This window comes from Colius striatus, chromosome 7, assembly GCF_028858725.1.
Source record: "Colius striatus isolate bColStr4 chromosome 7, bColStr4.1.hap1, whole genome shotgun sequence".
NCBI classification, from domain to species: domain Eukaryota; kingdom Metazoa; phylum Chordata; class Aves; order Coliiformes; family Coliidae; genus Colius; species Colius striatus.
Window position 1 is genome coordinate 37,124,590 of NC_084765.1, and position 24,223 is coordinate 37,148,812.

The window sequence follows — 24,223 nt, forward strand, 5'->3', positions numbered from 1 at the left end:
CTATCTAGTGCTGGTTGCTTTGAGATACACCGTGTTCAAACTAAGCACACCATGATGTCATAAATTGTACCGTAAATAACAACTCTTAGTTGTAGGAAGCTGACTGCCTGACGAACCTATTCAATGGAAGCAGTTTTACCTGTGGCTGTGTCAAAGAGACAAAAGAGAGCATCCTTTGACCTATGTTTTTACTGGTTTAATTGCAGTGTCCCAAGTATATAGCTTTGTATTTTCCAGTAGGTGGAGGTTTTGTTTTTTAGCAGCATAGCAGTAAGTAATCAATTGGAATACTTTCCCAAATTTGGCAAAGTGTTAGTTTTGATATTAAAGCAAGGTACAGGCTAACTGTGCTTTTCCTGCCTCAGGTGGTTGCATACACTGTTGTTGCAAGGACTGCTGTAGATTCTAATAGACCTTAAATGGCTAGTACAATTGCATGTACACCTATTCAAAACATGAAAAGGTTTAGGCATTTTCTCAGACGTTTGAGCACACCAGTTCATTTGGCTCAGACATATTTAGATCAACACTGTTCTTTGATTTCTTTTTGCTGAGTTTTGTCCCCGATTTTGAATACTTTTCCTTGCTATGAATGACCTGAATGTACTGGTCATTGCTGCTGTTCTGTGGATCGCTGCTGGATTCAATGGAAATGGAATCAGATTCTGTTAGTGATTGCTCCAGCTTTTGCTTTGATTTTGGTTTCATGCGTGGCTCAGCATAGTTCAGGTGCACTTTCCTGTAAGCGTATGGAGGCCTGTCCAGGTCTAACTCAAAACCATCATCCCAGGATTTGCAATGCACTCTGGCTAGATCCTTGCTTGTAAGAATGTGGCCATCGGCACGTTCCCCAATGTAAAATCGTGGTGCTGGGCGAAGATCAGACAGTGAGCGAGGGCGATGGGATCTGTTCCTAAATTCTTTCCCAAGTTCCTCTTCATCTTCCTCATCGTCACTGGGATGAGGGGAATACATCTGGTGTGGTGTTCGAACCACGTATCTTCTGACATTGCGTGGATACAACTCAATAATGTCACTCGATTCGTCCTTTCTGAAGTGCCTTTGGAGTCGGGAGGTCGAATGGAGGGATTTTTTGCGGGACTCGTTTTCATTAATAATAAAATACCTGCTAGCATATGGTCTACGTCCCACAAAAACAGGAGCCCCTGCCTCAAGGGCATCCGGATTTACCTGCCGAATGCCTTTCCTGAAGAGAGGCTCAGAATGAATGTCTTCGCTGTGCTTTTTGAAAGTCACTGGTGTGTAGGGCTTTGTTCTACAGAGTTCGCTCGCGCTGCCATGCACAACACTTGGGTACCTTTAGGAAGGAAAAAAGAGAAGGAAATAGAGATACACTCTTATTTGTTAATGTAATTTAAATGTATTAAACGTGCATTGCTCTGGAAGTCAAACACTAGATTGTAAAGCTGGAGGCTGCAGATTCTACATTGTTCCAAATCTTTAGAACCAGTTTGACAAACACACCCTAGAAATTAGGGGATATATTTTCTCTTTCCTGGGGAAAAGCAGCAGATAATTGGCCCCTCAAGTTACACTCCCATTCTATTTTCTTATTGTTCTGAGAGCAGTTTAGAAATGCTCTTTATCTGATCACTTGGAAAATACTCATCAGATAGCTTAAAGCATCAGCCTGCTGATGTCCAAAATGGATTGTCCTACAACTGAACCTGTGCAGGCATTCTACACAGAGGTTCTTCACTCTTAATGTGTCTGTCTTGTTCATGGAAACAGTATCCTGCACAAACTGTGCATCAGTTTGTATCCTACTCAGCATTTACCTTTGCTTGAGGTGTGTGTAAACTTATTCAACAAGATAATTTCAAAAACGTTTATAATCCCATCTCTCTTAAGGGAGAATTAAGGAGATTGTGTCATCAGCAACCTGAATAGTGCCCACTATGAAACCACTTTTAAAAGTTTCTCCAGCTGTTTTACTGCTCCAGACAGTCTGAGTACACAAATGTTTTGTAAATACACACAATGGTATGCCATAGAGCTGCTGGAATAGATGCCATTTCAAAACCAAACCAATCTTGCCTGTTTGTGATGCGATGGTTCCGTGGTTTCTGTACACTTGATAATGAGGGAGCTGGCGTTAAAGAGATTGAAGTTGTGGTAGTTGAGTTGATAGGTCTTGCAACATCGCTTGAGGGCACGGTTTGGGGTACACACTGGGAAATGGTTTGTATTCTGGCGCCTTTGCCCACAGGAGATTCAAAGTTCAAGACACTGCCATTCTTCCGGGGAGTTGAGGAGCGAACAGAAGACTCCTGGCTGATCATATCACTTTCTTGCTCTGGTCTCTTGTCATTCCCATCCAGATTTTGGATTCTGGCTGGAAAACAGAAAATAGCACAGGAACTGTCCAGGCCTCTAAATTTAGAAGCTGCTGTGTAAATGCAGTGGTTCAAATGTACCCTTTACTCAGGGGATCCAATGCTAACAGAACCCCACTATGTTCAGGAAAGAGAAACTGGTGTCACCCTGGGAGACATGGTAATGAAGAGGTGGATCAGCAAACTACAATACGTGGCAGACAGAGTGCTGAGGAACACAGAAAAACCTCTGAACATGGCACTATAGAATTCCATAATGGGCAACAAGCCATTTTTTCAAGTCCCTCATTTTAGTTCACAATGGACGCCCCTACCAATATGAAGGTGACCAAATTCAGCCAGCTGGCTCCAATGGGCTGATCACAGACAAAGGCTGAATTTGGTTTCTGTAACAAAGAAAAACCACATAGGACACATATGTCATTGCCCTCAATGGTCAGTCCTTATGGCTAAAATCTAAGAAGCAGAAGGCTCAGATTCCCTCAGATATAGAAGCCAATTGGGAAGTCTTTTCTTTCAGATACAGAAGCCAAGTCTGAAATCTTGTCATTGCCCATGAAATGTTCAACCTACTCAGGTAAAAGAATAGAGGGCATTCCCTTCCCTCTCTTCTGCCTACTACCCCTGAATTTTGCACAGGGTCTGACACGGGATTTGAATCATCAGAAATGCCTTCCAGGTTGGTAGTAAATCAGGGAAATTCCCAGGCTAAAGATCCCAGCAGAGATTAGGTAGGGACTCCACACCTCATCTTTCAGTGTTTTCAAAATTAAGCCAAGCTGAGCTGAAAGCCATCTAAAAGGACTCTACAGAAATACATTTAAACAAATATTAGTTCAATTTGTGTGCCAAATCAAAATGGTTTTGTGCCCAAGTGTTGTAATCATAGTGACATTTCTAAAGTTCACAACTTACCCACTGCCATCTGAACCACCTTTTTCTTATCTTCACTTCTTTCCTAAAATACATTCAGATGAATGAGAAGCAAGAGATTTTTAGAGGAATAAGAAGCAGTAGATTATTATGGATTAGAGAGAAACCTCACTGCTGTGTAAGGATGATAAATACAAGATTGGTTTTACTTTTTAAAAACACCAAAAGCGACTTTAGAGATTTAATTGGTACTTTCCTCAAGACCCACCAAATTGCATGTAAAGGTGCTTTGAACTGTACTTACTGTTTGGATCTTCATTCTCAGTTGATTGTTGGTGAATTTTAATGATCTTGCAATACTTTGCAGGTAATAAATTAGCATGCTAGAAGTGAAAGAGGTGATTATGAGCCACATTAAATATTCTTGACAGTTTTCTCTTTGAGAGTTTATAGGTCATTGAAATGATGTACAGGTTCAGTTGCTGCTTTGTAGCATTTCCTTTATACTGTGATAATGGATCACAGCCTTCTTCCAAGCAAACAAACATTAAAGAAAGAAATTAGACTGAAAACAGATTTAACAGCAGTTCTAATTGTGCCTGTGTTTCTTGCAGGTCTTTTCATTGTGCATGTAACCCTGTGCTCATATTTAGTTTTTATTTTGTTTAAATTTGGGACACACTCAAAATGAAAATTTTGATAAATACTTTCTTCTCTTTTTTTCCCAGTCCAAGGTTTCAGAATAGAGACACAATTACAGCTGAATTTGCACACTCATACCAATGCAGTTTTGTTGACTGAAATATCACCTTGTTTACTCTGACACGGGCAAAATCAGGTCTGGCCTGACTTAGTGGATTACACTGTCTTTCAGATGAAGTAAAGTCCTATGTCTGGACGTCATACCACAAACATTTACATATGTGTTTAGATATCAGTTTGAAGCAGTCGATGGATCTACTTAGATTTGTAAATATGATCATGTTTACATAGCTGTGGCATTACGGGAAAAAGTTACAAATAAAAGGTATTGCTTTGATCTTTTTGATTTGTCTGAAAAGCTCACTAGTGGGACAAACTGCATTTTTATCTGTAGTTTGTAGGCAAAAAATGATTAAAAAATAAGTACAAGACAAATGATACTTCATAGAGCAAAGTGCATTTTAAACAGCTCAAAGAAGATATTAATTCCCAGCTGTGAACAATTATTTAGAAGGTAGTGTAGGAAAGGACTTCCCCTGGAAAGTCTGTAGCAAGTTATATTACATTAACACATAAGACCAGACCCTCGTAATTGATTTATCTTGTCAGAAATCAAGATGACTGGGTAGCTTCTGTGAATGATGGACTAAGCCCTGTTCACAGTCATAAACTGAGCTAATCACCATGAGGAAACAGAAAATTACTTTCTGAGGAGCTCTTGATGGGAAGAGGGATCTTAAAACTTCCTGGAACAAACAGCACTGCAAGCCTTGACAGAATATAGTGAACTTTCTTTAACCCTGTGTCCCAAAACAGGAAACTCCTTTTGAAAATGTGATGGCACTCTTTTCAACACACTTTCCCTTTCCATCTGATCCATATACCATTTATTCAATAAGGTGTTTCTGTTTTTTTTTTCAGATATGCTTAATAAAAATTACAATAATGCAGTGCTTGTTCCTCAGTATCAACATCTGACTGGCCAGAGATAAGGCCAGTATTAATAAATTTCATGTAACCTGCCTGTGAGAAACAACGTACTTACAATAAAAGTAGTAATGCAGGGAGGACAACCACAGGACTGCTGATGTAAGTAATCACTGTGTTGAACCATGTGGGAAAATCATTTTGAATCGTTTCAGAAACAATATCATATATTTTTTCTTGTCCACTACACGAGAGAAAAAAAAGGTAAAATTAAGTTGTCAGAAATCTAAAGAACAACTTGGTAAACAGTGTTGGCACTGAATAAACAAGAAATTTTATCCAAAAGTACTTTGTAACAGCACAGTGAATAGTAAAAAAAAAAATAGGGAGAAAAAATACAAGTAACTTGTTCATAATTTGTTTTTCAACAACTTTTCTAAACACACAAAAGCATTAGCCAGGCTTGAAGGGTGCTTGAATTGAGATGCAAGATGGTGATATGTGCTAGATTACTCAGTGGTACATTACATTATGTAAACATAAAGTAACTGAACCATATATATAAAGCAAAATGCCAAGCCTCACTGGGAATGTTGGCATATTCAACCAATTAAATCTTAAAATGGAAAACATTGGCAGCAGAAAAACAGGGTCTCATCTATAAACTTCTTAAAATTGGTTATTTGGATGTTATTGAATATGATGAATTTGTTGTGAAAGGGTGAAATAAAATCCTTGCAGTTTTCATTAGTTCATTAGAACTTACCTGAAGGGACCACAGCTTAATGATGGCTTATATCGGGCGATGGCAAAAATTGTTGGCAACATGCATAAGAACAACATGAACAGCAACATGGCCAAGTAGAAATTATTGGATCTGCAAGAAGGTGTAACGTGTTTCAGATTGTACTAATCAGAGAGAAAAACAGAGGCAAGATAAAAGGTGCAAGACTGTATCTACCTAACAAGTTCAAGGCCTACATTTGTGAAAGATCAGAATCATTCTGTTGTGATTAGAAAGTCTGAACAGAGCCAGTTTAAACAGACTCTTAATGATCAAAATTTTATTTGCACTGCTTTCCAGATACCACTGTGGCAGCCAGAGAATGGCTTATAGCACCGTTCTATTAAAACTGACCATACTGCCTGATTGTGTTGTGGGAGAAACAGAACAGTGGCATCTGTTTCTGATTTATCTTCAAAACACCTTTGCAATAACTGATTCTTAAGAATTAAAAATGCCCTAAATTACTTCCATTTTTCAGCAAATGATGAAGATCCTTGTCATGATCGGAGAACGATAGGGAGATCTGTTGTGCAGTGCAACAAACGAAAGCAGGTACTTCATAGCTTCCAAAGAGACATCAATACATAGGACTTGCAACAGTTAACACATGTAGGTTATTGTCAGATTTGTTTGGACAAAAAAGATTTGTGTTAGGCCACATATATTGGTCTGTGAATATTCCCTGACATATTTTTCAGTTCCTGTGTATCTTTCACTACCCTGCTTCACAAACCCTCCAATTTCTCAGTAACTATTTTTTTTCATAGACCTTTGCTATCAATGTTACTGCCAAACCTGAGTGTCGATTTCAGAGCTAAAATATCTTGGCATTTTATTCCCATGCACAGAAGACACTTCCATTGTCTGCATTTGATTTATTTGTTATCTTTTGTTCTTATTTTGACTTACCGAGATGCTCTGAAAACCTGCTGATGTGGTACATTACACGTTAACACAGCCCAACTCCTCAGGTACATGAGTCCAATCAACTTGAGTACATTGAATGCTGGTAAGCAAGGTGAAAAGAAAGCTCCCATCCTGGAACAATAATACCATGTCAGTTCTTAGTATTGCCAGAAGCTTAACTTTTTGCTTTTAATAGAAAAAGAACACGTGCAGGTGAACAACAGCTTACTATCAACAGAAAAGCTCTTATTATAATAAAGTATAAAAGACTGCATTGCTAATCCCCTACTTGAATAGGTTTCATTGGAAATCATCAGATTGACTTAGTCATCAGCCAACAAAGGAACAGAAAAATCACTTATCAACTACGTACCAGATCATCCCTTGGTTGTAGACCAAATGCAACACATTCTCTGCAATTTTGAATTCTCCATATTCTGGCTACAAGAAACACAGTGTAAGATGAATATGTATTGGTTTTTCTTTCAGATTATTCATTAGAAGCATTTGACTGAATCAGTTTGCAGACAGCACACAGCCTGATATGTCCAGATCAAATACTGGCTTTTGGCAGGCAGTGGGAACACAGTAAGACAGCAGAGGAGTAAATAAACTAATTCCTCTGTAGTTTACTTCACTTCTTTAGTTACGGACAAAGAACAGTCCCCAGCTTTTCATGCCAACAGCTTCTTGCTAATCAAATATTACTCACCATAATTTTCTTAAATGGCTATGTGCTTTTGGTAATTGTTTCTTGGACCCCTGTCTACATTATGGATTGATATTACAGCTACAGAAAAGAGGATGGGGAGAGCAACTGCATACTCTCTTTCTCATCTTTGACTCTGGGACTGCTCTACAATCTCATTTTGGGAAAGACAAAAATTTTTGTACCACAGCCACAGGAGCAGACTTGAGAAAAACATCCAATTGTAGCATTTAGTCTGTGCTCTCCAATTTAAACTTGGTATGAGCTGTGCCTTTATAGATATGTGCTACCAAGAAATAACTTATCTGTTGAAAGGCTTTAAGAATGTTCAGTACTAAGGGAAGGAGCCTATCCATTGTTCATTACTGTGGGAAGGAGCCTACCCATCTTCATCATCTTAGTTTGATAAAATAAAGTCTGTACTTACAAATTTGCTTTCTAGATCCCAGCACCAGCAGTCACTTAAGTATCGGACACACAGTCCACGGAAAAAATCAATTAGCAGGATGCTCGCGACTGTGAAAATCATGTCGATAATTGAAAGCTTTAACATCTCCTGAAAGACATATTCACACATATTGAGTCATTCTGGAAGCACATGGGCTGCATATGGCTCTTTTGCATTTGTACTTAGATTTTTGGCTCAGGCTTATTATCTGGTTAAAATAAGATCTGGATATATAAATTATTTCCTTTCAATCTTTTCCTGTTTGACTTTTCCTTACTTGTCTTTGTTCTAGCAAAGAGAACAAACATAATCAAGGATCCAGCATGCCTTCTGTTGCTTGAAGCAATAAAACTCTGGTTGTGATGGTGTCAAGCTTTTGTTTTAATGACTTTTCTGAAAAGTTATCTAGATAAATGGAAACAGGTTGGGGTTCTTTTTTGCTATACCCAATCCTTTATTATACTAGCTGTTGTAATACATACCTGATAAGAGCTTCATAAAGAGAAATGCTTATTAGTCACACAAAACCAAACCCCAGTGACAGTAGATTATCAAGTCATGAGACCTGTTTAGTGCTTATAAATGAATAGGGTTATCCTACATTTAATTGAGCTTTAAAAACATACAATTAGATAGAACAGATTCAGTTCCAAACATCTCTAGCCCCTTCTAGGAAAAAAAAACCAATCAAAAAACCCCATGACCACAGATTCTAAAAATCTCCCTATGACTGTGCAATAGGGAGAGAGGCATACAAGAACAGGAGTCAGGTGAATAAACCAAGGAGCAGTCTGTTGCTCCAGATGATCAAACAAGACTTTTAATATTGCTCACTCTGGAACAAATTGGTCAGCAAACCAGAAACCCACTGGCAGAATTTTTAATCTAGTGCCCAAGATGTAAGTGCAACACTGGCAGAGACCAAAGTACTTTGGGATCAAATGGCATCTTTTGAATTTGATGCGGTGAAAATTGCTCTCTGTAGGTGTTAGTACCACTGCTAGTCACTCAAAGTAAGGGCCACAATGTCATGCACTTCATGTGTAGGGAGCCAAAAGTGTCATAGTAAGTCTGCATTGTTTCCTGCAACTGTGGGAAGAGGTGTACTTGGGACTGCCACCCCCCAGTTGGCTCCATTTCTAAGAACTGACAGTGTTTTGAAACCTTTTGTTGTTGTGTTCTGTGTCTCTGAAGAAGAGAAGAACACTTGGTTCTCTAGTGGTTGACTGAGGCAGAATGGAGACTTCAGAGATAGCATACAAATGACCAAGAGCACAATCTCATGCTTGGGTCAGGTCTCCATCCCCATCTATCCAGGCAGCAATCTGAATCTGTACAAGGGTGCATGTTACTGCTTATACAATTTCATAGTCATATTTCTCTGTATCATGCATCTGTAGAGATCTGCATGTGCAGAGCCGAAGACAGAGGATGAAGCCTGGCAAAATAATATTTGTACAACACTAAACACATTGTAGATCCTGAACAAGAAACAAAGCTCGTATCTGTGGCCATATCACTTTGTGTAGTCTTTGCTCTCTACACAATCCTTAGGTAAATTCTGGAATTTATACAAAGGAAAGCTCTAAAATGGAACACAGCACAACACGATGGCAATTTTTTGTCAAATATGGATTAGGAATAAATTGATGACATAATAAAACAGTTACTTACTTGGCCAACATATGTCTCCCAGCACTGATCCTGTGGGTTCTGGGTCTTAAAGGAAACTGTTTTGTTAGTCAATGAGTCAGAGGTCATCAAGCCTCGAGTGTGACTCTCTCCCAATGTGACAATGCCATTTTGCTTAATTTGTACGTCAGGAATAACTGTAGATAAATTTTCTTCTTTAGAAAGGGTTTTGGTTGCTAGGAAGGTGGTAGAATTACTTGCATCGTTGTTAACATCAGAGTCCTGAAAAAATAGATATCCTGAAAGCTACTATTTCAACTGAACATATACGCAGATGTCTATACATCCTACAATGTAAATGTATTTTCAAGCTGCAGTTAGGTGACTTAAGTAGATGTCAATGTACAGAGTCAGATTGGACTTGTAAGGATAGGACTGAAGGTTGATTTCAGGGAGTTGGAAATATTTGGTCTAAAGAGATGACTTTTTGGTTTTTAATAGTTAAACAATGAACAGAAATCTATTTATCGTGTTGCATCAGCCATTATATGGACCCAGCTATACTAAAAAACTATGAGTAGTTGTAAATGAAATTACAAAGGCCTTACAGTCCAATCAAACTGTAATATGTTTTAATCAATTTTGAATGATTTTTCATCCGACTTCATATATAACACAATAAATGGAGTTAGATCTATAAAGCCTACTAGCTTCACACATCAGAAAACATTGAGTTATGCTTACAGTGACACTCATACTGTCCACTTTATCCAGGAGAGCAATGATTAAACTGTAGAGGTTTCCCAAGTATAAAACAAGAACCCTGAAAACAAAAATAAGAGGTGTTCTCATCATTGTTATCCCATTGACTTCTCATACGTTCTCCACGTATTTTCTGCACTGCATAATGCTCATACCTGGCAAGTTGGAAGCGAAGAGTGGTCCTTGGATGGTACATTTCCAGAGCTGCCACAAGTTCAAAAGCAGAAGGGGCAATCATTGTAATCAGTGACACAACTACGCTTACCTACAGAACAGAAAGACATAGCACTTCTGTAGCCTTGTAGACCTTCTGTGGCACCTTGAATGGTGACTGAAATACTGCTGATGCACACGCTTTGGTGATTGGTCTTAGAGGAAATGCTTAAAAAAGTTATTATTGACATTATTAATAACAATAGTTATAATCCAAAATCATAGATCTGGAATACCACTCAGGAATCTTTATTCCAGATGTAGCTTTAACATTACTACTTTGTTAGTTAAAAAGAAAACTTAATATGTATGAAATATGAAGCCAACATCTTCCTCTGAAATGGATGACCAGCTTTTCCATGCTTATTAATTTCCTACTCTTGATATCTGCTCATTCTTCTGAAAGGAAATTTTCATAGAACATTCAGTATCCCCCATCTGAAATCAACAGCTGTTGCCAGAGCCAATTCCTTTGTAGTCTGGTGGCCCAATGTTTCCTCAGCTCAATCCTGGGCACAAAAGTAGATTTGCAAGTGGCAAGAGAGTGTGTGCTTTGTCCTCACTACCTAGGGACTAGCTAGAACTGTGGTCTTTGTGAAAAATGAGAACCTGCAGCATTGCTCTGTGCATTTCAGCTCTGCTAACACCTGCAGAGCGCAGAGGGTGCAAGTGTGCAAAGACAGATCCAGGTAAAGGCCACTCTGCCCTCATCTTCCTCATTTATCCCATCTAATCTCTCACAATTTACACCTCAGTGCACACTGTTTCTACAGATAGCCCTGAGATAATAATCCTGTTTCTGACACAAAAGTGGCATAAAGAGAGTGTACCTCATTTTTTTCCCAAAGAGTCAGTTCCTTTTTGGTGCGCTCCAACCTCTGGGATCGATCCACGACAAAATATATGATGTAAATACTTCCAGCAAGGGAGAGAAGCACAAGGATATTTGCAATAATTCTTAAGCTGATAGTCACTGCCCTGGAAAAATAAAAACAAAACCAGACAGTCAATACAGTACGTTGTTTTATGGCACCAGGAGTCTTTTCTAATATGGGTTTTAGTAGTATGAGACAAGCAGATTAATAGTGCAATCTGCATTGAAGCAGTGCTTTGAAAAACATCTCTGATCTTATATACATACAGGTTTTTGCTTTTCTTCTTTTCCTGCTCTTCCAATATAGCTTCCTTGAAAGAAACACAGCATTATCATTTCAATAGTGTTCAGTAAAAATAATGTACACATCTTTAACAGAAAATATCAAATATACCACAAAACAACTTTACATCCTGGCACTGCAAGTAAATAAATATTTTCCTGTCCTGTGTAGCTTTTTAGGAGTGATAAGTGAGCTTAAATAGGGAAGGAGATTTCTGAGAAACAAATACACAGTAATCAAATACTTATGCACTTTCATGCATGTTCACTGGGGTGCAACCAGAAGTTTACATGAGATCTTTTTGCAGGACATGCCTATAGAATCCACGTTTCAGTAATATGATACAGAACTGCTAAAAATTCTCCTCAGTCATTGAAATAACTAAATACCGTAGCTTATGAATGTATCCTTAACATAATTTGAAGTAATTTTGTTCAATGGCTGAATGAGAATACACGAAATTGAGAAATAAATTACTTTTGATGAAAACCACATTTGTTCTGAAGCTATAAATGGAAAACATCTGTATTTAAAACAATTTTTCTGATATTGAGAGAGCTGTATGGTGTCTGTGGACCATTTGTTATGGAGAGATGAAATAAATGATTGTTTTCACATTGTTAATGTGAATTAGATTCTGACACTCAATGAAATTTCATCCCAAGCAAATTTGTTTATAGTTATCTAACTTCTTGTCACACATGCAGTGGCATTAAATAAATCTCTTCTCATGAAGAATACAATGGCCTTGCTAGGACAGAATGAGTGTCAGCAAGTATGATGCGAGTGCAATACAACAGAGACATGATACCCGCCCTCCCCTAGGCAAACATCTGTAACTGAATACCAAAACAATAGGAAATGGAAGGGAACAAGAGGAGAGACTTCCATGGCTTACAGACTAACAAAAAAAGTGAAATAATTTGAAGGTCAGTTGCTCACCCTAATGCTATTAACTATGGCAGCAGCTTTGCTCTCTGCAGCCTCAGGGTTTCCTATCAAATAGTCCCAAGCGCAGAACAGTCTCCAACAGAAAGTGTAATTTTCATCAGAGGCACTTGCTAAACTCATTCTTGAGTTCTTTGCCATTCTGCAAAAAAACCATAGATATTCAACTGTTTTTAGTGTGTAAACATGAATATGAGGGAAATCACTGGTTTAGATGATAGTTTTCAGATGTCTACACCTCTAGATTTGCAGCAATTTGTGTTGTTGGCAGCTTTCTGAAGAAAATAAAACAAGGTGAGGTTCAGAGCATGAACTTCCCTTTTGTCTTGCTGCAGAACTGACTCACTGTGGAAGGGCATTTTGATATTTACATTCTCTACATCTGACAAATAAAGCAGATCTCACTAGAGCTGTGGACTTAAGCACATTTCCATTTTACCATCTCCAGGTGGGATCCAACTGGAAGATGTTATCATTAAGGTCGCTATGACTGTGATTACAAGCTAGCTAGGCAAAACTACTGATCATACAGGAGATCTGTTTGTTTTCACACTCAAAATACATGTTGTTCTCAAATAGAAATCCAGTGCCATTTTACAGACTTTGGGGAAAAGAAAGAAAACCCCACTTACTCATCTCAAATAGGCAAGTTGGCAGAATAATGGAATAAGTAAGAAATGAAGATTAATAGCTTGGGAGAGAAAGGGCATGCAAAAGGACAGTGTTAAAAGGGGAACTGTAAGCAGCTAAGCAAAGAGTCAGTGAACTAAGTCAGAGGAGAAGAGCTAATCACATCCAGAAACTGCAGAAGTGTAGATCAGTGTCAAATACATCAGTGACCCTTGGCACAAACCAGTGGGTAGAGTAAAAATAGATGAAAAAGGGAAGGTTCAGATTCAAAACTGAGTTATTACAGGCAGTGCTAAAAATGTCCCTGGACTGTACCGTGGCAGACAAATAGGTATCCAGAAGGGAAAGGAAAAGCAAATCAGGAGAGGATAGAGTGACCTTGCCCCTCTCTGAGCATTGTGCATTCCTGGATTTATGGTCAGCTCTAGCAGTCTTGCTCTCTCTCCTGAGTAACTGCTACTCTTGGCCCTTCAATGGCAAAGAAATGAAGCTTACATTCAAATGGAATGCCACATGCTGGCTGAAACAATGCTAACGATTTTACATCTAGGGTGAATTTTTTGTATTTATATTTCAATAGATGGGCATAATAATGCTGAAAGCATTACACTTAAAATACAGATTTCTGTCAGAGCAATATTTATACCAGTAATGAGGAAAACAGAAAGGACTTCCATGAGCGTCAGACCTTACACCGTACAAACACAAAGCATACAGATCATCTTCTGTGCTGCCCTCCTTTTATAGACTGGGAAACTGAAAAGAGAGTGAAGATAAATGATAGCAAGATAAAGAGCAAGCTAGAATTCATCTCAGTCTGCCTCCTTGATAACAGCAGACTTGGAGAGATTAATAGAACTATGTGGAACAAATGCAGAGGACATGGGATAAATACACCGTTAACGATTGCCTGAACACATAAGCTTATGAACAGCAATAAATAGGAAATTTTTACTTTTTTAAGAGAATGATGAAGCTGTAAGCAAACACTGCCATTCCAACAAGGAAGTAGGCAAGAGGCAGTCGATATCCAGCTTTCCCAATCTTCCTGTCACGACCGTAGTAGCCATAAAACAAAACAGAGTACTGGAGATAGCCCTGCAAAGACCAGAGCCCGTCAGTAAGAGCACTAACTAGTGATTACAACAGCATAGCAACAGCAAAACAATAAAGAGTGGTTTTAGTCTTGCCCCTAGTGACCAGATGGTGTCCAGGTCTTGAGCAGATGCAATATGCTCCTTGGGAATGGTCTTGCTGACTGTGCTGCCAAACGGTGCTCCGGCTAGTAGCTGGGAAAGAGAAACAAGGTCTCAGTAGCTGTGCCAGCCCATCTGACCCAAGGCTGCACAGCAGAACCCACACAGATGGTACTGTCAGGGGAGAGTGTGTTGGGTCATTTCCCATTTCAAAGTAGAAACTCCATGAGAAATTCTGTATTCTTTTTCCACTAAACCAGTTGAGGGGTTTTTTTCGCTATCTATGGTCCACCTGTGAAGAAATTTAGTGCTCTGTAGTCATCTTCAAAATGGCTGAGAAATGAAAACAGAGATCAACTGAAACCACTAACAAAATAGCTTTGAAAGCTATGCTTGTTTTAATGAAAGCATTTTGAAATGAAATATGACAGTGTTTGATCTCCAAATAGTATTTCAAGATTATATCTACTTGTCATTAAAAGATGAAAGTGAATACCTTTACAGTTTAGTTTTTTGTTTTGGGGGTACTTATTTATTTATTTTTTAGTTTAGCCAGTGAGAAGAAAAATTGGATTTTCCCATATTTTCTGATAACATTGTTAAAGCACAGGTCAGGTGAGGCAGAATAATATTTATGAATAATTTTACAAAGTTGACAAATAGGCTTGTTTGCATGCGAGAGCTAAACAAAGGTGTGGCTGTTCAGCAATTCTAGAAAATTATTTCTAATGGACAGTAATCCAGGGTCTGGAGAAGGATGGTATGTTTTTCTGACTGTAAATGACACCAACAGGACTTGAGTGTACTCAACACCAACTACAGCTTTCAGGATTTAGTTCTGCATTTTAGTAATCGGATATTCTGTAAAAGCATTTGTACCGTGTTGACAAAATGACATCTCTAACACTAATAGCAAATATCTCTTATCCTTTGGCAGGAGAAAACTCCTCTTAGTAAGGGAATTTATGTTAAATAATTAATTTTAAATTGTACATCTCAAATTGTTGTATGCCTTTAAATGTGGTATTTGTTTAATTCAGAAAGTGCAACAGTAAGCGTTCTTCTGTAAATATTAACAGCTCATGCTTACCTCTGGTAAGACAACAAATGCTCCTGTCATTATGGTAAGTACAATATTGATTCCAAATAGCCATCTCAAGAAGATGAAGTAAGAGGCAACGCCAGACCCAAAATGACCTTCAACCACAGAAAGTAGTTATCTGAGCTATACAGTCTATAAAAGCTCATATCATTTATCCAGATTTGAGTAACAGAACAAAAGAAAAACCTTTCTTATTCATGCAGCACAGCAAAGCAAATGTTAAAGTGTCATTGAGGAAAATGACACAACCTCTGTTGAGGAAATCTCACACTTACCAGCAGCATTTACACAAGAAGCTGCTAAGCTGAGTAATGTTATGCATCCATTTTCCTTTCCAGTGAAGCACAGAAGTATGACCTGACTGCTGATGTAATATTAAGGGCTGATTTAATTAAATTTGAAGACTAAAGGGCTAGTGATGTGGATTACAACCACATGTAACCTTGGGCAAATCTGGTGATGTTGGCCTGAGGATGCTGCCTCATGGACTGTGATAAACTCAAATCTTGCTGCATTTTCAGAACTACAATGAGAAAAGTTTGACTTTTTAAAGTCACTTCTCCCAAGAAAATAAATGAGAAATGTGCAGTGTCTAAGGCACCAGGAAAAGAAGAAACAGTAAAGTTTGAAATGGAAACATCTCTGCTGAAAGTTTGTGTTGGACTCTCTCCCAAATAGTATTTAGTTCAGTAAATTAAAAAATAAACCCTAAGACTCATCATTTTAGCAAGTGCTTTACTGTTCAATATCATTAAACCTTTATACTTACTCTCTATTTTCTTTATTCGCATTTCCCAAGGAATAAAGATTACCACAAAATTATATGCAAGACGAATAAACTTCCTCCAAAGCTGAGAAAAAGAGGAGAGAAATGAGAAATACGCTTCTTAATGTAGAAAATAAAAATAGAATTGCAGATCTTAGAGCACGTTTGTGGGTAAGGTGGGTAAAAGCAAACCGTTGTGGGTTTTAGAAACACACAGAATGTGGAGGACACTCCTAACCGGCCAAATGCCAACAAAGGTGAGGCAGAGCACCCTTTATACACCTCTGAAGGCACAGTCAGGAGCCACCAATCTATATATTTTACACATAAAGACTGTGAGAAGCCAATAGAAGGAAGCCAATATGTGCCATTCCCTGTTGCCTTCTCTATGACTGGAGAGGGGAGGACCTGCAGAGATGGGCAGTGACTCCAGGCAGGAGAGTTCATCCAACCTGGGTATCGCCAGGACTCCTAAGCTCTGTGTAAGTTATGAGAGCACTCTGCTGCATTATAGATAATACATTTGATTTCTAGGACAAACAAATGAACAGACAACTAACTGCAAATGTAAGAGAAATGTAATACCTTAGAGGAAATCTTCTTAGTAGAAAAAAATAAGATTTGTGTATTAAACAAAGATCTGTATGTTACAGCTGGCACCTGCAGAAAACCTCTGATTATATTTTGTAGACACTTCATGCAACCTCCATTTTTTGTATGGTCAGAGGAAAGCCTCCTCCTGCATACACTGGGGTGTGCACACCCATGTGGCAGAAGAACCAAAATCTACGTGTGCCAAATTGAGTAAGCTATAACTTTACAGTACCAACTCAAAAATAATATTTGTATATCTTTCATTATAAAGTTTTTTTAGTACAGATATATATCAAAAAACCAACTATATTATATGCAGCAGCAGTGTCAGTATTACATCATGCAATCTAATCTCCTAAAATGAAAGAGGAGTAAATAACATTTTAATTACTGACTACATCATCAATCTCCTTGGCCAAAGTTAATTAATTTTTATGATGATATGGATTTTTCATTGCAAGAACAGGAAGTACTTTAATTAAACAAAGAAGTTGTAGATGCTGTGGATTGCATGGGAATTACTGTGACTGCTACTTTCAATTGAAAATAGGGTTCACGAGGCTAAGAAAGGAATCAAACAGCTTCTGCCGGCTGTACTGCATATTTATAAAGTGTACAAAGGTGTTCATGTGGGAGAAATATTTGTTAAAATTATAATTAGATAGCTATCACCTCTTTTCTTGCCTGCTGCATACTTGAAGAGATAATTTATGGCCTTGGAATCTGGAGCATGGGCCTCTGGCAGTAATGACAAATGTAAAAAATTACAATGAAATATAAACAATATACAACAATTGAAAAGAAAAAGTGCTTTCAGTGTCAAAACAATAAAAGGCCCAATTGTATTTTGCCAATTTTAAAAACTTGTTTAAAAATGTGTACACTTAGAGCTGCATTTTGTTCTTAGCACAAGTTCAACCATTAAGTCCTTAATTTTGCTGACGCAATGCTTGTTTTGCTATGTTACAATTTCTGTCTTCTTGGTCATCATGCTATTTTCTGAGAAAATACATGAAAATGAAGCTCTTAGAATTAAAAAAAAGAAGAAGCAAGCAGCTCATTCTGTTGCATTTGCTGAATTTAGCCCTGATGTAATGGCTACATCCCTAATTTGAGCTAGGAAAAAAGAATACACATAATGACTGTTGCTAATTAACTGCTGAATTATATCCCTGTGCTGAATATCTTCAAGCAAGTACACACAGTAGAAGCAATTAGATTAGATACAAACTTTTATTCTTTGTGAACTCTAAAATGAAAGCCTCTTTTTTTTTTTTTTAACAGCAAAGGGAATTTGAACAAGTAATGAGCCAAATATCTGATTTACTGACATGTGTTGTAGACCTTTAGAACTCTTTCTAGATAGTATCCTAGTTCCACTCACATCAAAGGCAAAATCCAGTATTTATTTTCACAGTGTTTGTTACTTCAACTGCATTTGCCACCCATGCAAAGGCAGAACAAGGGAAAATGACTCTTTCCTACCTTGGAAAGTAATGCTTTTAACCTTTGCTGTGGGCCAACACAGAACAACAGATACATATGCAACCATTCACTTGTTTACACGAATAAAATGCATGGTATTCTATTTTACAGTTATAATCCTGCCTTTTTGAATTAAGTCACTCATTATCATGAGAAAAATATTCTTGACTGCTGAGATCATAGAATCATAGAATGGTAGTGTTGGAAGGGAGCTTTAGAGATCATCTAGTTCAGCCTCCCTGCAGAAGCAGATCAACCTAGATCAGGTCGCATAGGAACATGTCCAGGCAGGTCTTGAAGATCTCCAAGGAAGGAGACTCCACGCCCTCCCTGGGCAGTCTGTGCCAGGGCTCCCTCACCTGAACAGTGAAATACTTTTTTCTTATGTTTAAATGGAACTTTTTGTGTTCCAGCTTCATCCAATTACTCCTTGTCCTGTTGCTAGATACCACAGCAAAAAAGGATGTCCCAACCTTCTGACATCCATCCTTTAGATATTTGTAAATATTAATAAGATCTCCCCTCAGTCTCCTTTTTTCTAGACTAAACAGCCCCAGTTCCCACAGCCTTTTCTCCTATGAAAGATGTTCCAGGCCCCTTATCATCTTGGTGGCCCGGTGCTGGACTCTCTCCAGCACTTCCCTGTCCCTCTGGAGCTGAGGAGCCCAGAACTGGACACAGGACTCCAGATGAGATCTATGACTAAAGATGACTAATGATTTCTTCTCTTTTTCTTGCATATTAGGGATGATTTCCTGCATGTTATTAATTTCCAGAACTTCATGCCAGTGTCTATTTTCAGTGGTGTAAGTAGATTTGCTAAGATTAGATTCAAATTCTTTGAGTATTATGCAAGCAAAACCTTCTTTAACAATGTATTTACCATAAGCTATTGTAGGATTGTCTCCCAAACTAAAAGCTAGACACATTTTTCATATTAAACTATTGAACTGTGGCCCTAGAGTCTGGTGAAATAGCTCTTCAGAGAATACTGGCATTGTGTTGTGGGTATCCCATTCCCATTATCCCCTCTAGCAGGCATCGATACATGTAGATTATTTGAGGAGGAAGCTTATAGTGCATTAATAGAAGTACATCCATCCCTCAACACATCAAATTAGGCTGCAAAAATGTAATTAGTAAACTCACATTAGGAGGAGAAAAAAAAAAAAAGCAAAAAAGGAGCTTTTAGTTGCTTTTTGCTCCCTGTACAGAGTTTCTGAGTTGGAGATCAGGACTGCATATATATTTCTGTGAATGAGGACTGCAGGTGACTGTTGGCATAGAAAAGAACTATAATTTCAGCAAAAGCAGCCGTACCTCTGCCCCAGCAGCTTGGTAACCCCTTGTTCTGGTGAGCCTCCCTTCATACTTCAGCACGATCTCCTTCGCCTGTCTGCACAAGAAAGTGACAGTTCATTCAACATTGATATTGTTACTTGGAGCCTCTTATTCTGCACAGGCAGCAACTAGCAAAGTTGTCAAATGCTCTGAAATGCAGTCGTGGATTGCCCCACCATAAAATCCTTATCCAGGCAAACCTTTTTTTTTTCCCTTTTCCTCTCAAGGTTTTTTCTTAAAACAACTGAAAATTTTGCCTGAGAAAACACAGCATTCAAAAGTTTGACTGCAGAAAGAGTTTTCTGTTCCTCCTGTTTCTTTGTCCTTTTAATTCAAAGCCTTCCTTTTAAAATGGAACAACCCAAATGATTAAAATAAAAAGATCCCCATTGCAGTCTGGTTAGTCTCATGTGGGTACTAACACCTCCTCTACAAATATGGTGTAGCATTCTTGTAAGACACAGATTCATCTGGTCACGTGCAGCTTTGACCTCTGCAGAAGATGGATGGGGACCACTAAAATCTCATCAATGGAGCCAGAAGGCAGAAAGTCACAGATGCTACCCAAGACAGAGGAATCAACCTTTGCTTACGAGTTTGCACAAGGGCTCCAGTGCTGATGAGGATTCCTCACAATAAAAATGCCATCCTAGCATCATATAGGACTTTAAGAGAAAGATGCCAGATACAAAGAAAAATCGAAGCAGGCCTCAGATCATGCTGTAAAAGACCCGACACAATTTACACATGTGGCCCAAAGAGACAGATATCCATTCTTTCCTTGTACATTTAGAAATAATTACTACAATAATTGCAATCTTAAGGTGTAAAACATGTTTTTACTGCACTGAATGTACCTTTTAAATCTACAAGTGTCCAGTATTTGCTGTCATTTGCAATATATTATGTGAAGATTATGACCAGCTTCTAGTCTCATACCATGCAATTGTCACATATTATTACCTTTTAAAAGGTCTACTGTTTTTTCCTTTTTGGGACAGAGCAAAACAGTTTCACTTCGAAATGTATTACTGAGCATTGCCAACAGCCTTTTTGTAGGCCACTGAATAGCTGACATGCTGTTTTAATAGTTAATAGTCAAAGAGTGATTTCTAGCTTATTCTCCTGTGCAGTAACTGTCTACAGGGAGCCAAAGGCATGGTCAGGTTACAACTTCACCTGCAGACTTTCCACCCTCTGCCTGCTACCTTCAGCCAGTTCTCAGGTCTTGTTCGAGCATCCTCATGGCCTGCTTTCCCAGCAGCTCTTAATCGTTTCAGTGTGCAATTCCTTCTGAATAACTTCTGAGGCCGTAAGCACTGTCACAGTCAATGAGCCTGAAAGCTTTTGTGCAAACATCTTTACCTGAGCGCCTTGAGCTTCTGCCTCATTGGCCACGGCCGGCAGCGGATGTTGGACATAATCTCCTTCTGGTACTGGATGTTCTGAAATATCTGCTCTGGGTCATGACTCTCAGGCTTTTCTTCACCAATATCATCGTCTGAGTTGCTGGCAGCCCAGCATACGCCCCATGAGTGGAAAAAGGAGAAAAATTGTTCCCAGAAAATTCAGATTCCCAGCAAACTGTTGATTTGCACAGGACCCAGCCTATTAGAGCAACAGAACAGCAGCAAGCTAGGAAACTCTCATGACCTTAATATTTTAAAGTTGATGAATAATTTGGATCATTTCCCCATCTCCAAGATGTGCCTCTCTTCCTCCCCACTGCTTGCTGCTCAGTCATGAATTATCCATGCTCCCCAACAACAAATCCCAGTCTTTCCTCTCTGAGCATTTCCAGCCATCCAGCTTGTGCATCATACTAGCAAGACACTGTATATTTTTCAGGGACAAAGTACTGTCTAAACACTTCCAGAAAGAGCACTTAACAATCCTTTTATTTTTTGGGTTTTTTTTTTACCACATGGTATTGGCCTTTTATTTTGATTGCAATAATTGTAAAATATTTTCCTGTTAGAATGAGGGGAACATGATGCTTAGATCATAGTTATCCTTTGTTCCCATTCCCTGCTGAGGAGGACGGGAGCATGGGACCCTGCACCCAAGGAATTACTCGTCCCTGTAAAAAAGATTCATGTGCTTTGATGCAGATTTCTGTGGCTGATTAATTAATCATCTTTTTCTGATGCAGTCACCACATTTGCTAAGCTACAGCTCTTGTAGTTTCCTGTTTGAAACGTGGTACTGTATATATGAAACAACAGCAACGCTCATTCTTGCAGAGGCTTAGGTCTAAAAACCTGTGGTGACTGTTTCCCCCTGATTGAAACCAAGAGATCTGAGGTACTGCAACAACCACCAGCTGGGAAGTTTTATAACTGTATTGCTATGTGCTTGTCAGAAAAGTTCCCTGCAATTTTGCCGATAAAATAATACCTTTTAATCACTTGAAAATGAGTCGTAACCTAAACCATGCCTTGCAAGAACATTCAAAGGACCACAGACCCATTGGTCTTCAATCTTGTTCCCTCTGTCACAGGGAACTTTCAAGGGAAATGCGTAATTACATAGGAAGACTATAGAGAGATTTCTTACCCTGCTATACCTTGAACTCACTGCAATTACACAGTTTTATGCAGCGTTTATGTTGCAGTATGAAATATGACTTCTGTGAGAACACAAAAAGTCAAGAGGTTTGAAATACATCTAAACATAGAAGAGTGTTTTTTCTCACTCTCCTTGCCATGTTTCCACACTGTCTAAATGAAAGCGAAAAGCTGAGATCCCACTTCTGTGCTAGACAAGACAGATTTGCACTCCAGGAGAGAGGAGCGTGTCATACCTGTGGGGAGGCTCCTGGTAGGTGTAGATGCCCGTGTGCCGCTTCGCTGTTCGATACTTCTTGCAGGACTTGGCAGTTTTTGCTGCAGCTGAGCCCGATGCTGCTGCCATGGAGGCAGCTGTCACCCACCCCAGGTGCAACTGCCCTGCTGGAAGGAAGCCTTCAGCTCGCCACTCAGATGTCTCGTGAGCAGCCAAATGTCATTAGGTGGAGAGCAGGGAGCGACTGAGCCTTGCAGAGCAGAGGATTGCTGCCTGCTGTGCTCCGGCAGTGGAGAGGACCCTGCCTGGCAGTGCCTGCATGCCTTAAAGCGACAGAGCACAGCACAGGGTGCTTTTGAGCCAGATGCCCAGCTGTGGGCCTTAATTGAAAGCCAAGTTTCCCTTCTTGCAGATGAATCATACCCTCAAAGCACCGTCCCACCACACTACTCTGGCCTGCCCTGGGTGATGTTTCCCATGAATACACTAGATGTACCATTGACACATTTTGCTTCAGGTGCTTGAGAGAATGTTGTTGCTCGGGTAAAGTGACAGTTTGCATTTTGGCCTTTACTAACAGAGAAAACTTTGATGTTGTTCTGCAGGATTTCCAGATCCTCTCCCAAAGGACAGCCCTAGCAGAACACATGGCAGCAGCTTTCTTGGGGCCTACAACTTCTCTGCATGATCTCCATTCCTTATACCTAAATTTATGGCTTTTCTTTTGGAAGTACCAAGAAATTCACTTTTTCTTGATAGTTGTGATATCTTAATTATGCTCAGTTCCATTAATTACTGTATCATCTTTAGTGCTGACAATAAGCACTGCCTAGGTTATTGATCATGATAATAGTTATTTCTAGAGCTAAAACACAGGAAGACATCACCATCTGTTGCTCATTTCCCATTTCCTCAGCTGTACTGCTTAACTGATTTTATTGAGAAATTAATTTAATAGATACTAAAAGTGTATTTAACACAGAGAATCACTTTAAAAGACAAAAAAATGGGCCTGTGCTGTGAACTTGAGAACCCTCTATTAAATAACTATTCTTTCTCACTTTCTCTACAGTCTGAGGCAAACTGTTGCACTCAGGCCTCGTTTCTCATCCCTAAAGAAGGATAGCATTTCTGCATTTGACAGGAATATTGCATTCAGTACCTATTTTATGATGTTTACGTATTGTTACATCATTAACTGTCATCATATGGGCATGAACTTCCAAATTCACTCAAAGTATTCACGTGCATGATGAAACTGAGTAAAACATGTTTTCAGTTTCAAGTGTCTCCCAAAGAAAATACAGTAGCATTATCTCAGTCTATGTCTACTCAAAAAGTAATCCATCCATTTAATCCAAGATTAACTTCTAGGAAACTGACATGCTGTACTTGTCTGCAGTCATATTTTCGTGGTGGAGGGTCCTTTGACACAGTTCAGTAATTTCCAACATCACCTCTCCATCAGCATCTCTTTAGTACTGGTGTTGGGTTTTTGGGACAAGCTAGACTGCTCCATTTTTTTGGGGGGGACCAAGACAGATGAATAATTTGACACATCTGTTGTCAAGTTAATTTCCAGTGCCTTTCTCCATTGTATAAGTTATGTATATTCTGAGTCACATTATTAAAACAGAGCAAAACAGACCAAGAGAACTTGATATGAATAGATTTTATGTACACAATTTGATGCTCAGAACCTGGAAGAGAAAACAAGATTTTACAGAGAGTTTTCACTTGTTCCTAACTTGGTATTTTCTCTCCTTAGTAGCTCTGTGCACAGTGCAGCAAGGGTTTCATTTACATAAATCAATGGTCTGTTGTAGTTAACTTTTATTTGCAGCCTCTGACAAGAAAGAACATTAAGTTCTCTGTTGAATTTTCTGTAGAGAAGAGCACTGGCT

At 38.8% G+C, this 24,223-nt stretch overlaps 1 protein-coding gene across 1 annotated transcript; it reads right to left on the minus strand.

Annotated features, from left to right (window-relative positions):
- Nucleotides 1-477: 477 nt before the first annotated feature.
- On the minus strand, nucleotides 478-22,448 carry TMC3 (transmembrane channel like 3). The gene is made up of 22 exons (XM_062000107.1): nucleotides 22,339-22,448; nucleotides 20,901-21,044; nucleotides 19,515-19,590; nucleotides 16,119-16,200; nucleotides 15,338-15,444; nucleotides 14,242-14,340; nucleotides 14,007-14,149; nucleotides 12,416-12,563; nucleotides 11,458-11,501; nucleotides 11,147-11,294; nucleotides 10,259-10,368; nucleotides 10,086-10,164; nucleotides 9,384-9,623; nucleotides 7,689-7,817; nucleotides 6,926-6,993; nucleotides 6,556-6,684; nucleotides 5,626-5,736; nucleotides 4,978-5,103; nucleotides 3,535-3,613; nucleotides 3,273-3,315; nucleotides 2,059-2,356; nucleotides 478-1,318 (listed from the first exon to the last, which is right to left on the minus strand). Exons 1-22 carry the CDS (start codon nucleotides 22,446-22,448, stop codon nucleotides 478-480), a joined length of 3,354 nt encoding a protein of 1,117 aa, XP_061856091.1.
- Nucleotides 22,449-24,223: the final 1,775 nt, after the last annotated feature.

Excerpts from the sequence above, each read along its gene's own strand:
- TMC3 (XM_062000107.1), bottom strand. The coding sequence starts at position 22,448 with ATGGCAGCAGCATCGGGCTCAGCTGCAGCAAAAACTGCCAAGTCCTGC. Across the intron at positions 10,165-10,258 it reads CTTCGCTTCCAACTTGCCAG|GGTTCTTGTTTTATACTTGG; the intron begins GTATGAGCATTA and ends TTTTGTTTTCAG. Across the intron at positions 6,994-7,688 it reads GGGATCTAGAAAGCAAATTT|CCAGAATATGGAGAATTCAA; the intron begins GTAAGTACAGAC and ends TGTTTCTTGTAG.